The 26,956-nt window shown below is 42.1% G+C and overlaps 1 protein-coding gene and 1 long non-coding RNA gene across 2 annotated transcripts in view; one reads left to right on the top strand and one right to left on the bottom strand.

Annotated features, from left to right (window-relative positions):
- Positions 1 to 1,421, bottom strand: part of LOC308587579 — a 66,637-nt gene extending 65,216 nt beyond the window's left edge. Inside the window, exon 1 of the long non-coding RNA XR_014008464.1 lies at positions 1,061 to 1,421. This is a non-coding gene — a long non-coding RNA (uncharacterized lncRNA). The remainder of the gene's footprint in view (positions 1 to 1,060) is intronic.
- Positions 12 to 26,956, top strand: KDM4A (lysine demethylase 4A). The gene is made up of 22 exons (XM_081195240.1): positions 12 to 146; positions 1,428 to 1,616; positions 2,457 to 2,632; positions 3,409 to 3,523; positions 3,788 to 3,981; positions 4,266 to 4,315; positions 5,627 to 5,730; positions 6,470 to 6,607; positions 7,553 to 7,800; positions 10,021 to 10,211; positions 11,046 to 11,398; positions 11,964 to 12,084; positions 12,935 to 13,113; positions 14,991 to 15,186; positions 16,437 to 16,513; positions 18,140 to 18,195; positions 18,842 to 18,950; positions 21,356 to 21,544; positions 21,858 to 22,028; positions 22,747 to 22,866; positions 23,347 to 23,439; positions 23,853 to 26,956. The coding sequence occupies exons 2-22, from the start codon at positions 1,479 to 1,481 to the stop codon at positions 23,991 to 23,993; spliced, it is 3,159 nt and encodes a 1,052-aa protein (XP_081051366.1). The 5' UTR covers positions 12 to 146; positions 1,428 to 1,478; the 3' UTR covers positions 23,994 to 26,956.

Genomic DNA, 26,956 nt, shown 5'->3' on the forward strand with positions numbered 1-26,956 from the left:
CAGGCGGTCGTGGGGATTGGACTGTGACTGGGAAGCGCCCCCCGACGCAACCGGGAGGGGGCGGAGCATAGGACGGTTTCGGCCCCAGGCTAATACTCGAGCCTTGGGCCTTGGCAAAGACGGAGGTGGTGCTTGTATGCACGTAGGTGAGTACGAATTAAGGGGGCTTTCTTGGGGGAGCCGTGGCAGTGCCGGGGGCGGGCGGCGGACTGACTGACTGACTGACTGACTGAGCCGCGAGGGTAGCGAGAACGGGGGAGTGGGGAGCGAGGCGGGTCCGGGTGGGGCCCCTCTCGGTTGGCTTGAAGTCGCGTTTGAGGAACGGGAACCGTCGAGAGCAGCGGAAGACAGTCCTTTCGGGTGGGAGTGGATGGAGGGTGGGCTCCCCTCTCCGCTGAATTGATCTCTCTCGGGGCTCAGAGCCGCGCCGTGTGGTGCCAGGCCCTGGCTTCATGAGTGGAAGGGGTGAGGGACGGCCGGTCTCGCCGCCTCCGCGCACAAGCTAGCGACCCGATTTTCCTCGCTTCCCCTAGGCCGGGTTTTGTAACCGCAGGCGCAGCCCGAGGCAGCCCTGGGCGCCCCTACAAAGATGAGTGCTGCTAAGCCCCTCACGTCTCGCAGCGACGGGCGCAGCTTCCTTTCTTCTCCTGGAGAGGCAGGCCTCTCTCCCGTGTGTACAAAACCAAACAGGCCCGGCCCATCAAACAGTACCGCACGTGCCCCTGTCAAGGAGACATCCTTCTCCTAAGAAGAGCCTTGCTGGCCGTAACACCGGGTCATATCAAAGGCCTGTCTAGTCCAGCATCTTATTTCTCACCGAGAAGAGCCAGGTACCCCCAAGAAGAAGAAGAACAGGAGCGTAGTAACCCTTTCCTGCTTGTGGGCCCCATCAACGAGATTCATAGCCATACTGCTGCCTCTTTCCCCTAGGCTTCATGGCCTTTCAGGATTGATAAATGTCTTTGTTGGAGGAGAAAGTAACTCTTTGGTGAGAAATGTAACTCAAGCTTCCGTGTCAGGAAATGCTCTCAATAAAACAAAAGCAAAAGCATTGTCATACCGTATCCTCTGTAGCCAACCATCAGAGCACCTTCCAGTATCCCAAGAGTGAGAATGGTGGGGTCTTTCACAAACAGTAGTGTTGGCAGTATACCCTGGTACTTGTTCTCTGAGAGGGGATTTTTACAGTGTGACGGATGTTTAGGAGGCACAAGCTGTTGAGTAAAACACGGTGAAAGTTAGGAGGATTTTTTTTTTAAAAAAATTGTCATTCCACTCCCAAGATAGTTGGGTTATTGATCTTTGGGAAATGGGAGGGGAAATGCCTTCATTTATGTTTAGCATTCTTTATATATTATGCTTAAACTATCCTGGATAGGCCTGATTTGATTATTTATTTGTGTTATTTGAATGGTTGTTTGTATTAGAGCACTTTTTTCCTGGTTCACATGTGACAAGGACAATTGTGAACAAGAACCATGGCATCTGAATTTGAGAACCCGAATCCAAGTGCGAGAATAATGACATTCCACCCAACTATGGAAGAGTTCAAAAACTTCAGCCGTTACATTGCGTATATAGAGTCGCAAGGAGCTCATAGAGCTGGACTGGCAAAGGTAAAACAGACCACAAAAGTGTTCAAAATGTTCTCTAGTATGATTCAGAAAAATATAGTGTATAGTTAACTTACTTACATGGGGGTTACATTCCAGAGATCACACCTAAAGCCAAAATCATGTTTAGTCCAAACCCATTATATTTAGTGACAGGTAGGATTGCCAAATTTTCCCTGAACGCCACTCCCTTTCTGCCTGTTTTATTTTTTTTACATACTGCTGAATGAGCAAATGTGCCTAAGTTGCCTTACTGTAATTTGTTGAGAACCACAGCATAGTGCTAATGAGAAATGTATTTTGCAGTGAAGACGTGTCTTTGGAAAGTTTTGATACACAGCTGCATGCCGTTGATGCTAAGGAAATAGTTCTTATTTTCAGTACAAATAGGTCTTAATATTCCTCACTGATAAAAATTGAGTTCTTTAGATTTTCATAGTCAGACATGGAAATTTTGCACGTTATCTAATACTATTTGCTTAACAATATTTGAGATGAAGGGTGATTTCCCCCCCCCCATATTAAAAGTTGAGACATTTTAATGACTGTATAATTCTAACCATGTCTACTCAGAAGTATGAGCTATTTAATTCAATGAGGCTTAGTCCCAACTAATTATATCAAAGCATTATGCCAATGAAAACTATATTATAGAATCATAGAATTGTAGAGTTGGAAGGGATCCTGAGGATTATCTACTCCAACCCACTGCAATGTAGGAATATGCAGCCGTACCCTTGGAATAATATCTTATGAAATCATATGCCTTACTGGGTTACTTCTACAGGTTTTATTTACTTGCTATTTTGAACCATTGTATCATTTGTCTTTTGAACTTTCTAGGTTGTTCCTCCAAAGGAATGGAAACCACGCAAATGGTATGATGATATTGATGATGTGAACATCCCAGCTCCTATTCAGCAAGTGGTCACAGGCCAGTCAGGCCTCTTCACACAATATAACATCCAGAAGAAAGCTATGACAGTTCGGGAGTTCAGGAGGATAGCAAATAGTGATAAGTATGAAAGTTTAAATACATTTCTATTCTGTAATTTTGTCTATCACAGTGATAGCCAACATGGCACCTTCCAGATGATGTTGGATTACACCTTCAATTCCTGGCCATTAATTATGCTGGGTGGGGCTAATGGGAGTTGTAGTCCAAAACACATGGAGAGCACTACATCAACTACCTGCTCTAGTTTCTTTTTTTAAATGACTGCCAAGCAATGCCCATGTATGACCTGTCCTTTAGTTTTAACAAAAAGAACACCTCTTCATACACAAAGGCATGAGTCAGCCCCAAGGATCCCCTACTGCGCATTGCAATTCTTGCACCCATAAGAAACTGATGTTTCGTCCTGTTCTGTGGCTCATGGGAATTGTGTTTATCCCTGCTGACCACCCAGGAACACTGGTGTTCTTTGTCAAAGATTATCACCAGAATAATTGAGATAAAATTATCCAGTCATGTACTGTATTTCTTAATGGTCTTTTCCTTCTCAAATTATGCAAATCAGTTTTTTGGCAAAGAACTTGAGCCTGACTGCATAGCGTATAAACATTATTACTAAAAGTAGAAAAGAACAAGAATGGAACATTTGGCTTCTTAGTTCTGCATGTTTATACTTATACATATTCCTTCTATCCATAGTGCTTATCTGATCTGTTTTCTATAATACATTTTTATTAAGACTAATCATTTTTTTTAAAAAAATGACTGCTACTTTTTCTGACATTTCTATGAGATATGCCTATGAAAAAGAAAGTGAAAATCAACTGCCTTCTATTTTAGATACTGCACCCCTCGATATACTGATTTTGAAGACCTTGAACGCAAATACTGGAAGAACCTCACATTCAATGCTCCAATATATGGTGCAGATGTTAATGGCACACTCTATGACAAGGTAAGAAGCAAACTTATGAATAGGTGTCTCTAACTTGTGTATGGTTTACCTTGTTTTCAGTAGTGATTACAAACTCTTAACCTTGATGCTGAGCTCTAACCATTGTAGGGTGTCACTGAAGCAAGTGCAGACTTACCTGTCCCTGAAATTACCAATAGGGCAAGGAGCAGAGGTTAGCAGTAATATAGGACAAATAATATTAGTTATTACAGCTGATAAGATGTTAATTGCTTGTTTCTGTTTGGCTTCATTTAATTTCTTCAGCATGTAGATGACTGGAATATTGGCCATCTGAATACAATTCTTGATGTAGTAGAGAATGAAAGTGGCATTACTATTGAGGGGGTGAATACACCATATCTCTACTTTGGAATGTGGAAAACATCATTTGCCTGGCACACAGAGGACATGGATCTCTACAGCATCAACTACTTGCATTTTGGGGAGCCCAAGTCATGGTGAGAGAACCTGTTATGGAAAAGCATTTTGTATATAAACTTTACTTATATTTACCATTCTGTATTTCTAGTAAGAGTCTCATGGGCAAGCAAACTTTCTGACTTCCTTAGTTTGGAAAAGAACAAAATTGGCCTATAAATGTTGGTAGCTTAGCAATTGAAATTCTTTCTCCATTATTTCCTATTATTATTACTACTACTACTACTATTATTATGATATCTAAAGCTCTTCAACCCCAAGCTCCGCTATGCTTTTTCTTTACTTAACGTGTTTGTGACTACAGGTACTCCATTCCTCCAGAGCATGGGAAGCGGCTGGAACGCCTTGCTAAAGGTAACCATCTCTTTCTGTCTCAGTGGATGTATGCAGTTGATTGTTTCTGAAGAGCCATAGGATCTACTTTCGCTTTAACACTACCATGGCAATAACCCTAATCCAGCATTATAAACCTAACAGCAGGGAGGAAGAACTTGTTGCACGTGAGGGAAAAACCTTTTCTAGTGCAGCAACTTACCCTAGTTCCCATACAGTTCAACTGACAGGTTAGTGGAGTGATGAAATTTATTAAATCACAGTCAGTTTCTGAATGTTGAAATGAGCAATGTTGGAAGACTATTACCCTTGCACAGCTCCCTTTTCTTTTTTAAGGACTACATAGGTGAAGATATGGACAAACATTCATCTTTTCATGTATCTTCAAATAAAAGTTAGTTCCTCAATTGCTATGTCCTTGCAGCTGAAAGAGAAAGCATTACTCATCAGCACAATCCAGTAGATCACTGTAATAATCGTGCCAAAATGTATAAATATACAGTATATAATACAACAGTGATGGTTGTACTGCTGGGAGCTAGTTTTGGCTTCCTTGGGCAATGCCTGACATTGGAGAAATTGGAAAACCATTTCGAGAAGAGACCTTGGGTGTGGGGAAGGACTGTACCCCAGTGTGTAGTGCACATATCCTTCATAATGGAGCTCCAGGTTCAGTACTCGGCATCTCCGGTTAAAGACCGAGCAGGGCTGGGAAATATCTCTGCTGAGACACTTGGTCTCTGAATGAGTGTGTGGGAAGGGAAATTTCTTTGTGGTGGTAACCATTCTTAGAATCTGGGAATGAAGTGTTTGCTTTTATTCCTGCACTCCTACTTGGAGGGGGGGTGTTGAAGTTAGGCTGATTGTCTTAATTGTAATCTGTTTAGGCTTTCAAAATGTTTTTTACTCAGCTTGATTAAAGGAAATCCACTAGTTAGCTTCACTTTCTTTGGAAACCACAAACAAGATGCAGCTTCTATTAAGAGTCTAAAAAACTGATATTAATCTCCACCTTAGTTCTTGGGGTTTTTATTGTGAGGTGTCCCCCTCCCCCATTTTCATTATTTTGGTCCTTATTCTGAGTCTGTGACATAATTTGTATTGTGCTATGAGATGAGATAAGGAAAGACTGTTCACCTTTCCATTTGAAACAAGTGAGTACAGTCACCTTTGAGAGAGCATGATAATGGTCTGATTTTTTTGCAGTCTTGTCTCTCTCTCCTGCTTGAGTAGCAAGAGTCGAGAATAAAGTGTTAAATAATGTAGCCAAAGGGTATTTATGTGAGCAGCCCTTTTCATCCAGGAACACATATAACATCTTTATTTAAACAGGGTTCTTTCCTGGAAGTGCCCAGAGCTGTGAAGCTTTCCTTCGTCACAAGATGACCCTAATATCTCCATCAATATTGAAGAAATATGGCATTCCATTTGACAAGGTGAGAAAGGAGCATTGGCATTACTGCAGTTTTAGAGTACATCTAAGGAAGCATCAGGGATCTTTGTAAGATGACAGGAATTGGATTTCTGAGAAGTTGATGAAAACACCAGAAAATACGAAATCTCTTATGAGATCCCTTAAACTTTGGCCTTCCTATTTCTAGAAAGGTCTGGTCTTAAACTTACTGGACAAGATAGTTTACTTCTGCAAGTGAATTATAAGGTGCAGGGTTTGATGCTGTGCAGAGGGATGTAGCAAATTATTATTTGTTTGATTTGTGCCTACTTAGCATAACATGCCTTAACATAGGGGTTGGCCACATAGGGGTTGGCCACATCTCTATTCTAATAACAGTTTCACAGTTCTAATTGAAATTGAAAAGGCACTACTATAGCATTGAAAGATAGTTTTAGTCACTCAGTCTCAGCTGATACATAATTTGTCTAAATATTTGTTTACGAATGTACATGTGGCCAAATAAAATTTTAACTAAAATGTATGTTGCACCTCATTTCTTCTTCTGTCCAGATTGAAATTGGCCATATATAGTTCAATTTGCAGAAGTTCTCAGTCTCCTAGAAATTTGAGAATAGTGCAAGTAAATCAGCCTTTGACAATTTAATTGTTTGAGCAAAAGGGTAATTGAGCCCTATGATTTTGGATTCATAGTATTAGAACTTACAAGTAAGAGATAATGTGAAATGCAGATAATCTTAAGTGGCCTTCCTGTCTTACAGGTGACCCAAGAAGCAGGTGAATTCATGATAACCTTTCCTTATGGATACCATGCTGGCTTTAATCATGGCTTCAACTGTGCTGAATCTACTAATTTTGCCACACTTCGGTGGATTGAGTATGGAAAGCAGTCTGTACTAGTAGGTGTCAATTTGCTTGCTGCTTGAAAAAAAAAAGCCTGATTTTTTGAAAAGGGGATCTTGGAACTACTGTATTTTTATAACAAATATTTTTGTTGGTGATTCTGGGCTGCAAAGTCGAATCAGCCAGTTTAGTCTTTCTAAGATTGATTATGCTTAAAAATGTGCAGTGGGAGGACTTGATTAGAGAACTTTGGAGTCCTTTACACCTCTACCCCATTCTGGTAAGCAGCAGTGATTGTTGGTATAGGGAGAGCTCTGATCTTGCTTCCATCTTTCCCCACAATGGCCAAGTAAGTAGCCACAAGTAGCGTCAGGGCAGCTTTATGGCACCACTGCTCTGGCTGCTCCTGCATAGTTCCCCAAATAGAGGCAAATCTTGTTTCATCTACTGTATAAAGCACAAGGCTTGTGAAATAACAATGTGGTAATGAGACTTGTTGAGTTTCCCAGTACTCTTTATATATGTTTTGAGAGAGAGAGAGATTTTATTGAACCTCCCAGTTCTCTCCCATCCAAGGGTCTGATCAGAGCTGCACACTGATCAGAGCAGTGGGGCAGCTACAAATGGTTCTAGGCCATTCACTGGGTCCTTTTTTTATTTCATCATTAATCATTTGTTACACCAACTAACAAATGTGTTGATGTCAGAGTACAGCTCACAACTTTTGATATTAAGAATACTAGACAGGAATTGGATGTACACACTTATTACCCAGCACTCCCCAAATACATTTCCAATTAGTCAGTGGAGCCCCCTACCTCTGTTATCCACTCCCTTTTTGCACATTATTATTTTCAATCTCAAGTCCTAGTACCTGCTTATTAGTTCTGACTGGACATAGTATGTGAAATCATTGGAGGGAAAACATGGTAGCAGAGTAAAGTAACATTGGACGGAAATAGAAATAGAAGTGGCTTCACTTGGTTTGTTATTCCATGCAGTGTTCATGCCGAAAGGACATGGTCAAAATCTCCATGGATGTCTTCGTGAGAAAATACCAGCCAGAACGCTACAAGCTTTGGAAAGCAGGGAAAGATGCAACTGTCATTGACCACACACTTCCAACTCCAGAGGCAGCTGAGTTCCTTAAAGGAGAGCTCCTCCAGAAAGTTAAGAAGGAGAAGCAATGTCCTGAGGAAAGTGAACCTGAAGAAGGATGCAAAGCAGAGGAAGATATGGAGAAGAAGAGGTATGTTTGTTTTTTTATACCGTACACAGAAATTGTGAAGTGGCCAATTCAGTAGCTGGATATTACCTTCCTTTCCTATGAAAAAATTTGATCAAAAGTGATGATCAACCTACTTAAGGACATGGCCATCAGCAAATTCTTGTTTTGATGTTTTCTGGCTCGCAGAGGGGTGATGAATATTTAGATGAGTGCAGGAAATAAAAACCATATAGCTGAGAAGGCTACTTAGTGCTATTTGATCAGCATTTTCTTTAAATATATTTTCACTGTAGGCTTGTGAGGGAGCATTTTACAGAAAAAGCTGAGTTGATTTAATATATTGCAAACATCTGACTAGATTACCCTGCCTTTTCACAGCCTTTTCACCTTAAGTCTGTATCCGTGATGGATACATTACATTGAAGATGGCTACTCCATTGCTACATAATAGTCAAGTCTCTCAGGACCTTTATGTAAAACAGGGATCTTTTTAAAGCTGAGGAGGAAATGCTGTAAAATGTATTCCAAGCATTAATAATAATAATAATAATAAATTTTATTTATATCCCGCCCTCCCCAGCCACAGCCGGGCTCAGGGCGGCTAACAACAATCAAATAATCAGTCAAATAATCACACAATCTAAAAATATTTCATTATAAAAATTAATTAAATCAAATTGATGGCAACCAATTAAGCAGAATTATGTGCAGGTTGCCAGAGGAGGGAGTCAGGCTGCGCCCTGACCAAAGGCCTGGCGGAACAACTCTGTCTTGCAGGCCCTGCGGAAAGATGTCAGGTCCCGCAGGGCCCTAGTCTCTTTTGACAGAGCATTCCACCAGTTTGGAGCTGCAGCCGAGAAGGCCCTGGCTCTAGTTGAGGCCAGCCTAACCTCTCTGAGGCCTGGGACCTTGAGGATGTTATTATTTGCAGACCGTAGGTTTCTCTGTGGGGCATACCAGGAGAGGCGGTCCCGTAGGTACGAGGGTCCTAGGCCGTATAGGGCTTTAAAGGTTAAAACCAGCACCTTAAACCTGATCCTGTACTCCACCGGGAGCCAGTGCAGCTGGTATAATACCGGATGAATGTGGTCTCGCAGCGAAGACCCCATAAGGAGTCTCGCCGCGGCATTCTGCACCCGCTGGAGTTTCTGGGTCAGTCTCAAGGGCAGCCCCACGTAGAGCGAGTTACAATAATCCAGTCTGGAGGTGACCGTCGCATGGATCACAGTGGCTAGGTCAGGACGAGAGAGATAAGGGGCCAACTGCTTAGCTTGGCGGAGATGAAAAAATGCCGCCTTTGTTATAGCTGTAATCTGCGACTCCATAGAAAGGGAGGTATCGAAGATTACACCCAAACTCTTAACGGCTGGTGCTGGCACTAATTGCACCCCCGCAAGAGATGGGAGTTGCCCCCTCGATCCCATATCGTCCCGCCCCAGCCAGAGGACCTCTGTCTTCGAAGGATTTAACTTCAACCGGCTCCCACGTAACCATCCAGCCACAGCTTCCAGACATCTGGTCAGTGTGTCTGGGGCCGAGTCAGGATGGCCATCCATCAACAGATAGAGTTGGGTGTCATCAGCATACTGATGGCAACCCAGCCCAAAACTCCGGACAAGCTGGGCGAGGGGGCGCATAAAGATGTTAAAAAGCATCGGGGAGAGAATTGCACCCTGAGGCACTCCACACACCAAGGAGTGGCGTGATGACAATTCCCCCCCAAGCGCCACCCTCTGTCCCCGACCAGAGAGAAACGAGCGCAGCCATTGAAGGACTGTGCCCTGGATCCCCACGTCGGCAAGGCGGTGGTCCAGGAGTTCGTGATCGACCATGTCAAAGGCTGCTGACAGATCTAGAAGAATCAGCAGCCCTGACCCGCCTCGATCCAGCTGCCTGCGGAGATCATCTGTTAGGGCGACCAGAGCCGTCTCGGTCCCATGACCAGCGCGGAAGCCGGACTGGAATGGGTCCAGAGCAGATGTTTCATCCAGAAACCTACCATGTCAATTCATTGATGAATTGACGAATTGATGAATTGACATTCATTGATGTCAATGAATGTCCATTTACTCTGCGGAAGAGTGTGGTATGGTTTCTATCACCCTTCTCGGTTGTTGTCTCCATCGTGATACATGCATTTATTTTGTTTTGCAGGAAGTCCATTAATCAACTAGTCCTGAGAGATAGCAACTTGCTGTGCTGGGTTCAGTTGTGCTTAACTTGTAAGACTTGTTTTTGCAGCATGCCCAAGCATCGCATTGGAACCAAACGGCACCGCGTCTGCTTAGAGGTTCCTCATGAGGTGAGCCAAAGTGAGGCCTTTCCCAAAGAAGAGCTGGGTTCAGTGCAGTTTGACATGGAAGTGGCAGAACCGCCTGTTGGACCTGCTAGAGAGCCTGTGCTACAAGGGGACCAAGGGCTTGCACCCCCAGGTAACTGCTTCAAGGTCTTGCTCCATTGCACTATCCCATCAGCGTGTACCATGTTGCTGCGGTTTTATTCATACTGTTACTCTGGTGCCATGTACCAGGTGCAACACACATTAGATTGAAAAGGGCTACTGTTTCTGCATTACATGCAGAAATCTAGGCAGTAAATTAGCACAACCTTTAAATCTAACTACAAAATACATGCTCAAAGAAGCTGGGGCAATCACAGAGAAAGTAGATGGGTTCTTTGCAGTAATGTTCACCTTAAGTTATTCAGAGTCATTTGACAAAAGAAGTCCAATACTACCGTGTCATTAAAAGCTTTTAGAACAAATTAATAAAGTGAATAGCGGTTAGCCCCCATATCAAGAGGTGTTCATCTGAAAGTTGTAAAGGAACTGATACAGAATTGCCAAATGGTTCATTGTGGTAACAATAAATTGCCTATTGTTAACTTCCTTAGAAGGTAGCTAATATGTAGTGTTTAAAAGATTTGAAATAGATTGGGAATGTGCGCTGGGACATGCTAGTAGGGATAATATGTGTCCCCTCCCTCTTCCCTTAATGTTGAGTTTTAACATTATACAGGTGGAGAATTCAAAATGGACAATAACATTTTTTTGAAAAAATGCTTATGAAATGTGCAAGCATGCATGCTGAGAAATGGTGGGGTGGTGATGACACTGAGCTAGAATGTTTTCTTGGTGTTTGAAGTCTTGGAATAAAAAGGTTGCTGGGGCACTGCTGACATAGCCAGGATCACCTCTGGAAGCCTCACTTGGAATTTGTCTCATTTGGCAGTTACTAATGAGTGCTTTAAACCTTGCTTTGGTCCAGAATATGCAGATTCCTCGGAAGTAAAATTCGAAGAACTGAAAAATGTCAAACTAGAAGAGGAAGAGCCAGACGCAGCTGTTTTGGATCTTTCCATCTCTCATTCTGTGACTTCAGCCTTGACCCAGTCAGCCATGAAGCAGAGTTCAGCCTCCAGCTCTCAGTCTGGCTCTTCAATGTGTTCAAGTTCTTCAGATTCTGAATTTCCTGACTTCCCCAGGCAGGCTCTTGAGCAAACTGAAGTTCTCACAGTGCACAGTTATGCTAAAGAAGAAGTCGGTGGCATGGACAGTGAGCAGCCCTCTGGAAAAAAAGCCAGTGCTACTACCCGTGTGAATGAACAGGAACTTGCAAAAGTAATTGGAAGATTAGTATTGGGATTGCATTACAAGAGCAGTCTTGCTGTAGCATATGCTGCAAGCAGACTAATGATCAGTGATATCTAAATTGTATGAATTGTGTAATAGATCAGGCTTGACCTTAAGACTGGTCTTCTTTTATGTAATGTGATGTCAGCTGGATCCTTGTAGTGTTTTGCTAGTACAAGCATAAGCTAGATGTTAAATAGGTGTGCATTTGTGCTAGGACTGTGTTTTCTGCTTTGGGCACCAAGTAACTCTAGATGTCCAAAAGCTAAATATTTGCACCTCTGGTTTTTAAGACATGAGTACTTTCTCCGAGTGAAACTCTTGTATGTCATGGAACATAAGCCACAAAACAAACAAGCTGTTTTCACTTTCAGACTCTGTCCTGTAGCTTGATACAGCAAAAGCATTTTGCAGATTTCGGCTTTTCTCTCTCTTCTTCCTGACTTCAGTTCTGAAAATTCTCCCCCACCCCCGCGACGCGCAATCTGTTTATGTTGTGCTGCATCTGTTGTCTTTGAAGAGATGTCCACTGACCTACCTCTGTCTTTTCCAGATGGCGAAGGAGTACATCAGATCAGTAAAAGACCGTAAAAAATCAAAAGGGCGTCGCCAGCCCCTGAGCAAACTACCACGCCATCACCCACTTCTGGTTAAAGATGGCCTCAGTGATGATGGTAAGTTCAGTGTTGTTTCCTTACCGCAATAGAGGTCTGTTGTGGATGCTAGTGAGGATTGGGGATTCCCAAATGTGTGCCCTTGTGCAATTGCTGGGCAGACACATTTTTTTTGATTTTTTAAAGGTGTGCGTATTGCTCACTTGTTTCCTACATGCATGCCACATTTGTGCAAAACGAACACATTTGAATGAATGAATTGGAAGGCAGGGACAAAGACAAAGGGGAATGCGTACTGGCATGGATGGAAGCAAGCAGATTTTGTCTCCAACTGCAATGTGTGTATATGTGGACTAATGAAGTAAAATTTGAACGGAGAAAAAGTGGATTCCAAACGAAATCCCTGCCCCCACGTTATTCCTTGAAATATGTCCTCTTACTCATTTCTGGAATATTTTGATTAATAATTCCTGAGAAGATGCAATGCGTGGCTTACTGAACTAGAATTACTCTGGCATTGAATTTTCAGCCAGCAAGTTAGGGGCAGGTACAGGGCTTTGATCTGTTTTGGTTCCTAAAATTCAACACACTTTTTGTATCTATTTACATTTAGTGCGTACTGTGTTACTTCCCATAAATTAAATAGGCTTGAGGATCATCATGCTAGAGCTTCCACTATTGCACCACATGTGTGAGAACCATGCTTGTAATTGCTGCTGGTGAAGCAAACTTTCAGCAGGACTGGGCAGTTGTACACTTTTGGGGACAGTGAGACCAGTGTCGTTTGGTAGTACTTGTGAAGTGGGTCAAATCATTAAGGAATTTTCCAGCAATCTATAAGTCCCTTGACTTGGCTATTTTGCAGCTCAGGTTTGTAAGCTTTGAAAGACCCCTGTGTATCTTATTGCAGAGATGTCAGAGCAGCTGGCACCAGATGAAGAAACTGAGGAGATAGAAGCATGGGCAAAGCCACTCGGCCAACTATGGCAGAATCGCCCTCCAAACTTTGAGGCAGAAAAGGAGTACAACTCAGCCATGGCTCAGCAAGCCCCCTATTGTGCAGTCTGCATGCTGTTCCAAACCTACCAGGTAAGCAGACCAAATCTTTTAGAGGTCTTTGTAGTGCACCAGTGCTGAGAGAAAATAGCCAAGGATATAATAAAAACTAGGTTGTGGACATTGAACACCAGGAACTAACAGCAGCAGCAGAGAAAACATGTTTCCCTCTTAACTTTCAACTTTCTTGGGCATACAAAATTAACCACAATCAGGGACGCGGACTTAGAAAAAATATTGGGGGGGCCCGGGAAAGCTCATGAATAATAAATAAGCTCATGAATATGCAAATAAAGTGGCTCCGGCCCTAAATAGGGCAAGCCACGCCCCCCCAGCCAGCCGATTGGCTGGCTGGGAGGTGTGGCCAGTCGGGATTCCCCTGTTCTCGCGGGATTTCCGGCAGTGCCTCCGATTAGGGCGCGCGGCTGGCTGGCTGGCTGGCGAAGGAGCAGGTGAGGAGGAGGCGGGCGACGGCGCTCTGCTGAAAGGGCGCCTGCCCGAGATTATTGGGGGGGCTGAGCCCCCCCAAAAAATTTTTTGAGGGGGCTCGAGCCCCCTCAAGCCCCATGGAGTCGGCGCCTATGACCACAATTATATTGAATTTTTGCTTAATCCTCAAGAAAGAAGGGCATTTTCGCTGGCCAGGTTTAATTCAGATCCTTCAAACCTCCTATGGGGAAGGTTCTTGGGAATGGTGGAAGGAGAAAGAATCTGCCCATGTGAAGACCATCAGGTGGAAACTCTTACACATATGGTTCTTAAATGTAAACTATATATTGATCTCCGCCAGCAGTTCCTAGATCAACTCTGCATCCCCAAATGGAAACCAGAGTTTCATACATTTTCTATTATTGGGGAATAATCAGGAGCTTACCAAGTTAGTGGCTAAATACCTTTATCTGGGTTTTTTGTCATCAAAACACATTGCAGACATCTGATCTAACTGGAGACCTAGAGATCTAATGTTAGACTGCTTTGCCGCTTTCATTTGACAAATGTTTTGTGTCACTGGAAAGGCGGGAATTCTGTATTGATTTGCTATGGATGTTTGTATGTGATGCCAATAAGAGGTTTGATGATGATTAGTGAAATATATATAAAGCACAGTTTTAATGGATACAGTTTTCAAGAATGCCCTTTTAAAAGTGCTTGAAATGTGTCTGAATAATTTGCATGCATCTTAAAAGGCATGTACCATTTTGTATCTGTTGTTTGATCTTAATTCTGTTGTACAGTAACATTTTATTGGTTGTGCAGTTTGTTTGGTGGTCTTTTTTCTTAAACAAGGAAGAGTTCACTAAGCCTTCCCTTCAATATTACCTTGCAGAGTTTGCTTCCATAGAGAGTTACTTGTGAAAATGCTGCGGGGTATGGGTCTCTTTAAATCAACACCTTCCATTTAGCTTCTCTGAGCCAAATCTATTAGAAACCTCTGTAGCAGTTTGATGTGACCCAGGAAGCATTGAATATGGAGCAAGATAATAAAACAGAATGGGTACTATAATGGGATTGCAGTACAAGATAACTGAGGTCTAATTTAGCCTGTCCTCGATCTTGGCACATGATTACTTGTTTAATTTGTTTAAATTATTTAAAATTATGCCCTCACATTTGTACTTTGGTCTGACAGCAAGTTGGCTTACTGGGTTGTGGGGGGGGGGTGTCAGTAATATTTAGTGTTTCTTTCTCACTAGGGAGTTCTAAATCTACATCTGATTTGTCACTAACCTTGTCATTGGCTGTGTTACTTGTCTGTTTAAGACTAGAGTATTGTAGTTCTTGTGTTTGGACAGGACTGTACCTGATAGGTAGCGTACTGAATGAGTAGGTGGCCTTTGTTATTACCTACACTCTTAACTGCCTTTCCAAACTGGTGTCCTATTAAATTACTCTTTTTCCTCCTCTCACAGGCAGATTGTGGAGGCCAGAGCTCGCAGGCAGCTCCAGATGCTGATGGAAAGATGAGAACTAAGCCCCTGATTCCTGAGATGTGCTTTACTACCACTGGCTGCAGCACAGATGTCAGCCTCTCCACTCCGTACTTGGAGGAAGATGGCACCAGTCTTCTGGTCACTTGCAAACAGTGTCAAGTTCGAGTACATGCCAGTGAGTACTAAATATCCTGGGTGTGATCCTGTGCTATGATATTAAATGCTGTCCCTCCATTTTACTCTGTTTTAAAAAGGGAAAGATGGACCTGTGGTAACTCACTGCTACTTTTTTTATATATAAAAAAAGGGGAAGGATGCAGAAAAATATTATTGAGCTGCCTTCTGGGAACTACCTTGATTTGTACAGAGAATAAAATGAACAAGTGCATGGAATACCTTGCATTAGTGTGAATTAGCTAAGAAATGAACAGGAAATCTAATCTGTGCACATAGTAGAACTAGAGCATGCCAAAGAAATTATGCAGCAGATTAAAAAAAGCATACAGAAAGCATTTGCACACCACACGTAGTGGAACTGTGAAATTCTTCCACTTGAAAGTTTGTATAAGAGTTCATTAAAAAAAGACAGCAAATGATCAATAGGAATATCAGCTGCTATTAGGATTGCCACAATAAATTGTCTACATAATGTTTTGGGTATTCTTAACACTTCCGGTCTCTAGCTATTTATAGTGAGAAAACTAAATCTGGTTAGTTACCCTGTTTTAATAATTTAGCCCCTCATTCCTAACAGTGACCAGAGTCAGGATCTGAAAACCCACCTACCCCTACCCCCATGACTGTTCTTAGGTAAATCATGAAGAAATGTGGGTATTCCCATTTTGAAATAAAATATGAAAAGCGTGTAAGAGGCTCAGTGCTATTGTTAGATATGTATTACTATGATTTGAATGGGTGATGGAATGGTTAGTCTAAAGTCCGCTCATGTTCTGGTGTTGTCTATTTCTTCTCCCTCTGGTCTGAATGCCATACTGTTGTTTTCGGGGATGCAACTGCCGTATTCAGCTATGCAGTGATTAATTCTATCAGTAAATAAAGTTACTGAAGCAGGAAGAGTAGAGTCTGAAAAAGCTTGCCAGTTTAGTTATATGCTGCTGCTTCACAGTGAGCTGTGCCCAAAGAAATTTACAACATAAATCAATCTATCAAAGTACAAAAAAGAAAGGGGGAGAAATCAGTTTACAAACCTACCAATAAATCCAAATAGGATAAAATCAATAATTCAGAAAACATTGAAGAAATAAATAATCTAGATTTAACTTACATTTTGCTCCATATTTATGTATTAATGGACAATATACACATACACACACACACACACACACACACACACACATATATATATATATATATGAATGAGAAAAAATGCTTCTCCTGTTGAAGTTGTATGTTCATTTGTGTTAGGTTGTTATGGAGTAGCCCCTGCGAAAGCAACTGAGGACTGGAAGTGCTCTAGATGCAAAGCTAATGCCTTAGAAGAGGTAAGAAAATCTTGAATGTCATACCTTTTGCTTAAAAACTCTTGTGTATATGTGTGGGCCTTGACTCAATGCTACTGGGATAGCTTTTGGAATTCTATACATGAAAATGTTCTATTGAAATGTAAATAATATTGTGAGCTAGTTTCTGTTATGAAAATGCTTCCTGGAATAGTCTCAAAGGAAAATGGAAGGTTGGCTTACTGAAATATATAGGCAATGACTGTTTTAGGTGTGTGCAATTGATGCATGACTGTGCATGCACGTATCATGCTGTCCCCAAAAGTGGCTGGAAAAGGGAGTGGAGCGGAGCTGGTTGTGCTTACATGCACTCCGCTGCTGCCCACGGGGGGTCAAGAACGTAACACCCACACAAAGCAGTCAGTCCCTGTATTTGTGTCTGTGTTTAATGGTAGCCCGTCCATTGAATGCCTCATACTGGAACTGTTACAAAGTGCAAGATTCTTTGAGGTAGCTCTTTTGAAATTTCCCTAAAGCAGTATGTCAGGTTGCACATTGAGATTCCATGTTAAAATTAATATTTATGGTGCTCATTTGAGAACCATTATCTGGTCTGCTGGTTTAGAGAATTGGGTCCTGTTTAGTATGTGGCTTATAGGTACTTGAGCTGATAATGGAACTGGTCTGTAAGAGCCACTACCTAACAATTTGGTTAGGATGCTGTATATAGGCTTAGCATCCAGCTGAATAAGGCAGAGTTCCTGCTTCACCTCCACCTTCAATTTTCATTGGTGTAGGAGGACGTCCTCTTCATTTGTTCTAGAACTCAACCCCATTGAGTGCATTCTGCCCAGCATGAGACATACCGTATTTTTCGCTCTATAGGACGCACTTTTTCCCCTTCAAAAATGAAGGGGAAATGTGTGTGCGTCCTATGGAGCGAAGACACCATAGCCCCGCGACTCTCTCCCGGCTGGAGAGGTGACGCGCGGCTATGGCAGGAGCCTCTATAGCCGCGCGTCACCTCCCCAGCCAGGAGAGCGCGCACGGGGCTAAAGAAGCCATAGCCCCGTGACCCTCTCCCGGCTGGAGAGGTGACGCGCGGCTGTGGTAGGAGCCTCTCCGCTGCTCCCTGACCTGCTCTTTGGGGCTGGTGGTGGGCTTCCCCCTGAAGCCTGGAGAGTGAGAGGGGTCAGTGCACACCGACCCCTCTCGCTCTCCAGGCTTCCAAGGTAACCGCCTGAACGCACCTTAAACGGCACCTTGTTTTAGAGCGGGAAAACAAGAGGGGGAAAGTTCTCCCCCTCTCTGTGCAGCGCCTCCTGCCGCTTCACTGAAGGGGCGCTGGGCAGAGAGGGGGAGAAATTTTTTTTCTTGTTCTCCCCCCTCTAAAACAAAGTGCGTCCTATGGTGCGAAAAATACGGTATGTTAAGCCCTTCATTTCTGCAGGTTTCTAGTAGAATTGGTTTGACTTCTCTTCCGCTTTAGTATGCTAGCTTGACAAAAGTGGTTAATGCAATAAAAAGAGAGAGATAAGCTTGTACAGTCTGCAGGACTGAGCAGTTTGTGTGTTTGAGAAAGATAGGAAGGTTCTGTCACAAGGATGAAAGTGAGAATTTCTTCATTTCTTCTGTTTTGGTAACATGGCTTTTTTCCTTACCTGTCAGGATTGCTGTTTGTGCTCACTTCGGGGAGGTGCACTTCAAAAAGCCAATGATAACAAGTGAGTACTTGGGTAACTGAATATGGAAGGGATGCAGGTGGCGCTGTGGTCTAAACCACTGAGCCTAGGGCTTGCCAATTGGAAGGTTGGTGGTTCGAATCCCCACGACAGGATGAGCTCCCGTTGCTCAGTCCCAGCTCCTGCCAACCTAGCAGTTCGAAAGCACACCAGTGCAAGTAGATAAATAGGTACTGCTGTGGCGGGAAGGTAAACGGCATTTCCGTGCACTGCTCTGGTTTCGCCAGAAGCGGCTTAGTCATGCTGGCCACATGACCCAGAAAAACTGTCTGTGGACCAATGCCGGCTCCCTCGGCCAGTAAAGTGAGATGAGCACCGCAACCCCAGAGTCGTTCGCGACTGGACCTAACTGTCAGGGATTCCTTTACCTTTACCTTTTACTTGGGTAACCGAATATGGAAGGTCTTTTTTCCTAAAATGTGTCAATAATTCACTTAACTTGAAGCAACAGATCTGGGAATTACGAGTTCCTGTTTGGTGCAAAGTGGGTTGAGAGGAAGCACATTTGCTTACCTAACCTTTGTACAAGGCAGGGGTGGGTGTAGGTTTGTTGGTTTCAGATGCATCATTGCCTGCAGCCCATCTTTTATAAGCATGTGCTAACACTCCATCTTCTGATGTTGTTCAGGTGGGTTCATGTTATGTGTGCTGTGGCAGTTCTGGAGGCTAAGTTTGTGAACATCGCAGAACGCAGTCCAGTGGATGTCAGTAAAATACCACTGCAGCGCTTCCGGCTGGTAAGAAGGCAGATTGTTTTGTTCCTTTGAAGTGATCAATAATCCCAGCATATGCTTTTTGATTATTCTTCCATCAACATTCTGATAAAGGATGTAAAATAAGGTTGTTCAAATCAATAAGATAAATGAAGCTGGAGTGTGATTAGAAGCAGAAGCAATTGTACAGGTGTAAAGTAGAACACATAACCTGTATACTGTAACTTCTAAGCACTTCATATACGTTGTTCCAGTGCTCTGTACAGCAGCCCTATAAGTTAATTATATTGTATTATGTTGCAGATAGCAACTTAAAGCTGGAATTATAGCTTGCCAAAGGCCACTAAGTGAACGAATAGCTATAACTATTTGTTTTCTGCATTTACATCCTGCTCTTTTCCCATGAAACTACTAATTCCAAAGCCCTTCCCACCAACTTTTAGTCAATAGTATTCACCTTGCTCCTGCTTGCAAGATGGACACATCTTTCCTAGATGTGTAATTATGAGGGGTTGAGAGACCCAAAAGCCTACTAGATACAAGAGATTAGAGGGCACTGAAATGCCAACAGCACTGGTCATACTAGTTGTCAGGTTGAACACACCAGTTGCATTATAATGAGAGAGCAGACTGCTTATGCTGCAGAGAAAGATGGGGAAAGTAAACTATCCCAAGGAAATGGGCCATTATTCTCCTGCATCCTATGTATGGTGTGCGGTTAACAGCCCTTTTCATCAGCAAGCAGTGTTGCATTACATTTTGTTCTAAATTACCTTGAGCATAGCAGGGGAAATTTACAAAGCAATATGGCATAGACTACCTGCAGCTAACTAAACAGCATGAGTTCTCTATTATTCTTCACAAGGTTCTAGAGTAGCAGTGTTCATTTGTGGAAAGTGCAGTACTGTATTTACTTGCTGGAGATCAGTAAGTGCATTGACATTTTAAAAATGAAACATAAAGCCTATAATAAAACACAAATCAGAACTGACAGACCTATTGAAAATAGGAATTTATCACATCTGAACCCAAACCCTCTCATCTACTTCTCACTTGAAAGAATGCAGATGACTTCTTTTTTAAAGAGCATAGGAAAATTCAGAGAACAAATTCTGAAGGGAAAAGATGTTCTTTTCCACTGAGATAGTAATTGTTATACCTCCTCTCTGTGAAAGGAGACCAGTAATTAATTAGGGAGAGGACAAGGGATAAGCATTCATTGCTCATTTTTATAGTAAAGATGAATGAATAAGCTATTCACTGGCAGTTGGCTAAGGACACAGCAAGTAAAACCCAGCTGTAGTTTTTTATGGAATACAAGTGTCCCTGCCTAGCTCAAGAGTCTGTCATCATCATCATTATCATTATTAAGAGATATATTGCTATTCATCAAACGATCTCCGGGCAGTTCACAAGATAAAAATACAAGATAAAAACCCATGGAAACTTGAGCCAGATAAATGACATACTGTCAGGTTAGGGCTGCAGGTCTTCTACACTTCCACAACTTTTGAGACTGGGTAAGCAGAGGCAAAGGTGGGGACAGCATTGATAATTTAGTCACACTTCTCCTTAAGAGATTTTCCTGCTACCCTCTTGATATTACAGTAGCTCCCTCTCACTCAAAGTATGTCTCAAATTTAGTGTGCTGTTTTCAGGGTAGTGTGGTGATATGAACATAATTCATGACTTGTTTTTATTTATGCTTTGGAAAAGCCTTTGTGTTTTGTTCCCACCATGCCTTCATCTCAGTCTTTCATATTACTGTACAGTTAGAATGGGTATCATAGTCCATTAACTGTTGCCCATTTATCTTATATTTTGAATAACCTGCTTTTGTTGTCAGGTATTTCATGTTTTTCAGCTGATGTTGTACAGCTAGGTTGGCACTCTTGTTTATGTACTAGTTCAAAGTCCTGTGCTCTAAATGAGATGCTTGTTCTTTGTCATTTGGGTATTAGACTTTTGGGCATATCAGATATGACATGAGAGCAGGGATATTGGAGGCACCATTCTTGATAATTTCTCAGCAATTATTTGAGGAAGGGAAAGCCCTGTAAGAATTGTGAGGAGACTGCCAGGGAGGGACAGCTAATTGATAAGCCAGTAAAAATGATTCATGAGGAGTTTAATGGTCCATCCATTTTTGTGACAAACCCTTGAACAAAAGTTGATGTACTACAAAGCTCACATACATAGGTAAGCATAAGATGCAAATGGTTAACATTTATATGGAATTTGGAGATATCCACAACATTTGAAAAACTATCTCAATATTTCTAAATCAGTCCTATATAAAGTGTGCTTATTTCAGTACCTAAACTTTAAAAATGTAGCATCCAAGCCAGATTTGAAGCTGATATGACTCACAGTCTTTTCTGGTTGTCATGTTCCTTGAATCTGTTGACCCTAAACTGGTTTGTTCACAGAAATGTGTTTTTTGCAAGAAAAGACGGAAGAGAACTGCTGGCTGTTGCGTCCAGTGCTCTCATGGCCGCTGTCCTACATCCTTCCATGTCAGCTGTGCTCAGGCAGCTGGAGTCATGATGCAACCGGATGATTGGCCTTTTGTGGTCTTCATTACTTGTTTCAGGCACAAGATTCCATCCCAGGCAGAGGTAAGGTCATGGAGGCTGTTAGATTTAGTTTAACTGTTAAACTCATTTGCATATCCATACAGGGATGAAAATAGTTAGGAATCCAAAAACATGCACCAGCAAAACACATAGCACTTGGGAGGGGAAACAGTGATCTCCTTTGTTCAATGGAGGAGCATATCATTTTAGGGCTCTGTGTTAATTTACAGCTTTGGGCAAGTTATCTTACCCTTCCTGGACATAAAATGCATTGGAAGTGCTTCGCTCCCTGAGCAGTGGTCCATAAGCTTGGAAGTTTTATTTATCTTGACTATGGCTCTTCTTTTTTCTTCAGCGAGCCAAGGCTGCTCTTCAGGATCTTACCGTGGGGCAAGCAGTGATCAGCAAGCACAAGAACGGGCGTTTCTACCAATGTGAAGTGGTCAATCTGACCAAGGAAACCTTTTATGAGGTCAACTTTGATGATGGCTCCTTCAGTGACAACTTATACCCAGAAGACATTGTGGTATGCTATGTAATGAAAGATCCATTCCACTAGAGGGTGTATAGTTTAAGGAAATACCTTCCTGAATGCTCATATTACATCTCAGTTCATATTGCTGAAGTATTAGTGTTCATTGAAGTGGGACAAATCTCTAAAGCACCTGAACAGGGCTCAGCGTATCACTTTGGGCTGTAGGATGTAGACTCTGAATGGAGCACTTAAAATGCCTGACTGCTATAAAGTACAAATACTTTCCATTTCCTCATCCTCGGTGTTTTTGTACCTTTAGCATCATTTTTTTAAAGGATGCCAGATAACACCAGCTGTGGTAGGAGCACATATCTGAAACACCAAGGATAAAGTGTTCTTTGTTTTTTATTGTTAAACCTTTACATGTATTATTGAGAAAAAATAGGGAGAGGTATCTACGGAGATGAATTAGCCACTACTGATTCCATACTGTAGAACAGCTGTGTAGTTGTAGCACCAGATTTGAAGTGATAACAACTGCCTATTTAAGGCAGCAATGCTCTATGTGTAACACAAGTTTCATTCCTAACAGCAACTAAGAGAGAGCAGTAATTCCACTTAATGAAAGGTCTGATGCCTCCTCAATCCCCATTCATCCACTCAACTGGTAACTCTCTCCAGAGTGGGTTGGATAGTCGGCAATATTTATTCTTCCCATTTGTAAATAGATAATGTTTATCTTTTTCAAAAAAATTATCCCACATGATAGAGTCAAGATTGTCTCCAAATGGGTCCTCCAGCTGGAGGTGAAGTTGTTCAAGTGAGATGGACAGACGGCCAAGTTTATGGAGCTACATTCGTGGCTTCGCATGTTATTCAGATGTACCAGGTAAGGACTGAGTGAGAAGGGATTATACCTCTATCTTCTGTCTCCCCTGTCTTTTTGTATGGGTTTTTTCCCCCCTGATGGCTTACTAACTTGGAGGTCTACTACTTCTGCTCAATTCACAAACTTATTTGTCAGTTGTACAAGTGGCAGATGGCATCTAGGCTTGGCCATAGTCAAGGAGCACTGGTTGAGCTGAGCATTTGAAATTTGACTTGCTTTAATTGTGGTTGTGTGCTATGATTCAAAATATCTGTCCAAGTCCCTTCGCAGTCCCCTCTCTTGCTGTTAGCTTGTCTTTCACCATTCCCACCCTGATGTCGCTTGAGGGCATATATGCAGATTCAGTGTTTGTTTCTCAGCATCAGTTCAACAAATGCAGAAGCCATGAGGGGACAGATGGTAAGATGGACATTATCCTGAACTCAGGAAGGCATGGGTTACTGTGCTCACTTGACAGTTGCCTGATTTTTCTGGATGTAGGTGGAATTTGAGGATGGCTCCCAGTTGATGGCAAAGAGAGATGATGTGTACACTCTTAATGAAGAACTTCCTAAGAGGGTCAAGTCAAGGCTGGTGAGTCAAGGAGCAGGGGAGGCTGATCCATATAGTTCTTTTCACAGAGAAGTAAAGTTATAACTCAGACCTTTCTGTGCCTGAGATAGTTCATTTCATGTAGCTATGGGCATAGGTGAATTTTAATTATTAATTTACGATGAGGGGGGCACTATATCCCTGCAAGGTGCAATCCTTGATTTTAAACAGCGATCGTGGATCTTCTCGAAACATTGTAAAATCCCTTGTAACTAGCCCTAATTTTATTTTAATGACTGGCAAACTGAACTGATGCTTCAGAAGCTGCCATTTAAAAGTCCTGAAATTGAAAGCCCAATTGATCACCTGTTTGTGGGGATCAGCTGGGCCACCTCTAATGCAGAACATGAATGGCATTCTCATAGTAACTATTTTGGTTGATTTCTCTCCCACAGTCTGTTGCATCCGACATGCGCTTCACAGAGATCTTCACAGAGAAGGAGGTCAAACAAGAAAGAAAAAGACAGAGGGTCATCAATTCACGCTACCGTGAAGATTACATTGAGCCTGCACTGTACCGGGCCATTATGGAGTAGTAGTGGAGTAGTAGCTGGCAACAGAATTGCGGTGACCACCTCCAGGTGGATCCTAGCACTCCAGCACAGCAGAGGCCAAACAGACTGTCTTTACATCCAGGTTTTTTTTAAAAAAAATAATGAAACAAACTTACCTGATTCTGCAGCACCTTGAAGGTGGTTGTCAAGTAATAGGATGGATTCGACTTTACTGGCAAACTCTAAGTCTAGAATTTGGGAGCACTAAATTCTCTGACTTCCTGAACCATTTGGCTCACATCAGCTTGATGGCTTCACTTTTGGCAGTGAATTTCTTTTTGAAGTACAAACTCTTCTCTACCAGAGGAAAATCTTCTTAATACAACCCCAGGGAGCAACAGACAGCTGCAGTGCTATGGATGAACCCCCTGCTTTTTCCTGGATTAACTGTCTGGTTCAGGGTGTGTTTCCCAGCTCACCATGCCTGCACAAAGCTGGCAATGTCACTGGTGCTTGACAATTAATTCCTTTTTATATTTATAACCCTGTTTTTGTCATGAGCACGTGTTTTTTCAGCATCACCTCTCTCAGACGGAGCCAAGTGGGATGAAGAAGGGAGAGTGAAACTGATTAGCTCCTTTTAGTCCCTACTTCTTGAACCTTTGATTTAAGTTTTTGTCCTATTTTATATTCAGAGACTTATTTACTCATGCGTTTAATTGTAATAGTATGTGCCTATGTAATAGGAAACTGTTTGGAGCCATTTAGCACGTGCATTCCTTGGGCAAGAGAATCCTAGGAAGTACCCCTCATTAAGGCAATAAGGACCGCAGGCATTCCAGGGCCCTGGTTCTCCTGGGAAGACGAGAAGTCAGGCGCAGGCAGGTAGCAAGGATGCCTTGGAAAATAATTGTAAGCGTATCTCACTGGCATTGGCTCCAGCTTGTGGGGTGTCTTGAGTATAAGTTGAGTATTTATAAAATAAGTGCAAAGGTCAGCATTATTGGTATTTCTGTTTAGGAACTTTATGCTGGTTTTGCCCTAAACTAAGATGGTAAAAGTAGCAACAGAACTCATGTGTATTTGGTCCTATCCAAGGCGTGGAAGTTCAAGGGGTATGATTTTGGGAGAGATAAAGGGCTGCTTTTGTGCTTTACAACAATGGGGACAACTTTACGTACGTTCCAGAGAAGAGTGCAAGCTACTTTTATAAGTATGTTATTGTAGTGTATGTAGGGCCATATCGTCATGAACATGCCCTTATCTGACCTTGGAAGATAAAAGTACCCTCTTGTTCATTTGGCTGCTCTGGCAAAGGATGTGGTGCCACAACCCTCTGTTCAGCTATTTCTCTTGCTGTATAAAGATGTGCTGTATCGGAAATTTTAGGGATGGAGTGCCTTCTTACACAACAGACTATGTTGTGGGGTAGGCCACTGCTTCTGTATCAGCCTTGCAGTATATATTGCAAATTCTTATAATGTAATTTGACCAAATTCTCCTTCAGCTTGCAAACACAATCTTCAGGCATTTTTCTGACTCTTCTCTCCCTTTATTAATTGTAATTTTGGTGTGGCCTGAGGCAGCCCATAACGGGGGAGGGGGGTAATATAAATCTTGATAGCCAGTATTAACTTGCTCTGTGTGTTATTTGAGAGAGTCTAGGAGTGGGGTGACTTCAGAAGCAGTGTATGTGGGATCCCTGAATGCACACACATGTACATACACACAGCAGACTGGAGGATTAGAAAAGTCATTGCATCTCATTGATTTCTGTGACTGTCCTTTGAAGAGTGGCAGCTCCCCAAATGTATAAATCTGCCTTTGGAGAAACACTTCAAATATTCTTGAATGCTTTTCACTCCCTCAGCTATCTGGGTAGGTGGGTGGGCATACTTTTTGGTGCTTTGGGTAACAGATTCCCTCTGGTCGGTATTCTTCTGGTTCCCCAGGTATGATATTGAAAAGCGGAGTCTTCTATCTTTCTTTTTCCCAGGAGCCTCTTCCTGTCCCAGCTGGCATTTTCTGCATCTTGATTCAGGAAGGATTGTGTTTATTTATATACAGAAATCCTTATGTTGGCATATTTTTTAAAATATGGCTTATTTACTGTTATGCAACTGAAATAATGGGCTTTTCTGTATCAGCTTTGAAACTGAATCATTACCTTAAATATTATCAACATACAAGGGGGATTTTTCCTTATGCTTTTGTTTCAAATTGTCTATGGGAAAAACTAGTCTAGAAGGCATTTAAATTCACCCGATAAAAATAGTCTTGAACTGTAGCTATACTGTGGCTCAGGGCCTTTTCTGAATATTTTTTAAAATGATATCGGGGTTGAATATGTGTGTCTCTGGAAATGGCTGTTCCTATTCTAGACTGTGGGTGAACCTGAAGATAGATTGCAACAGGTTAAAGTAAAACAAATTTATATTGTGTGGAGACAATATGTAAAGTACATTGTGGCTGAACCAGCACACTTTGTGAGAATTCTAAGGATTCTATCCGGAACTTACTATAAGTATTCTGCTCTACTACTATTATGGGTGTGTGTCTTGCTTCATTTAGATCAATTAAATGCATTTAATCTTAGTCAGCATAGGAGATCAGTGAAATAGCAAAGCAGGTGTCTGTCCCCCAAAATGCCAATTATTAATTAATTTTATATAATGACTGTGGGAACTCATTTGTACTGATTTTTAATAGGCTTTTGAGGAGTTAAACTCCTTGTTATTTGCTTCTCCCCTACTTTAAATACAAATTAACTGATTAAGATGCATGAACAGCAAGGAGCAGGCTGAACAGAGTGTTACAGACATTATGTCATTATTACCCTTCTCTAAATTGGACTCCAATAATTTCTGACCTGTTTGAAGTTTTACTGGCTTTGGAATGGCAATGTGAGATGGAGACAAGATAGGCAGCTTTATGTATTGTTTTCAACCTGATCTAGTAATATAATTTTGGACTAGACTCAACTGATTAAATCTGAAACACTTTAA

The sequence above is a fragment of the Podarcis bocagei genome, assembly GCF_964188305.1.
Source record: "Podarcis bocagei genome assembly, chromosome: 5".
NCBI classification, from domain to species: Eukaryota; Metazoa; Chordata; class Lepidosauria; order Squamata; family Lacertidae; genus Podarcis; species Podarcis bocagei.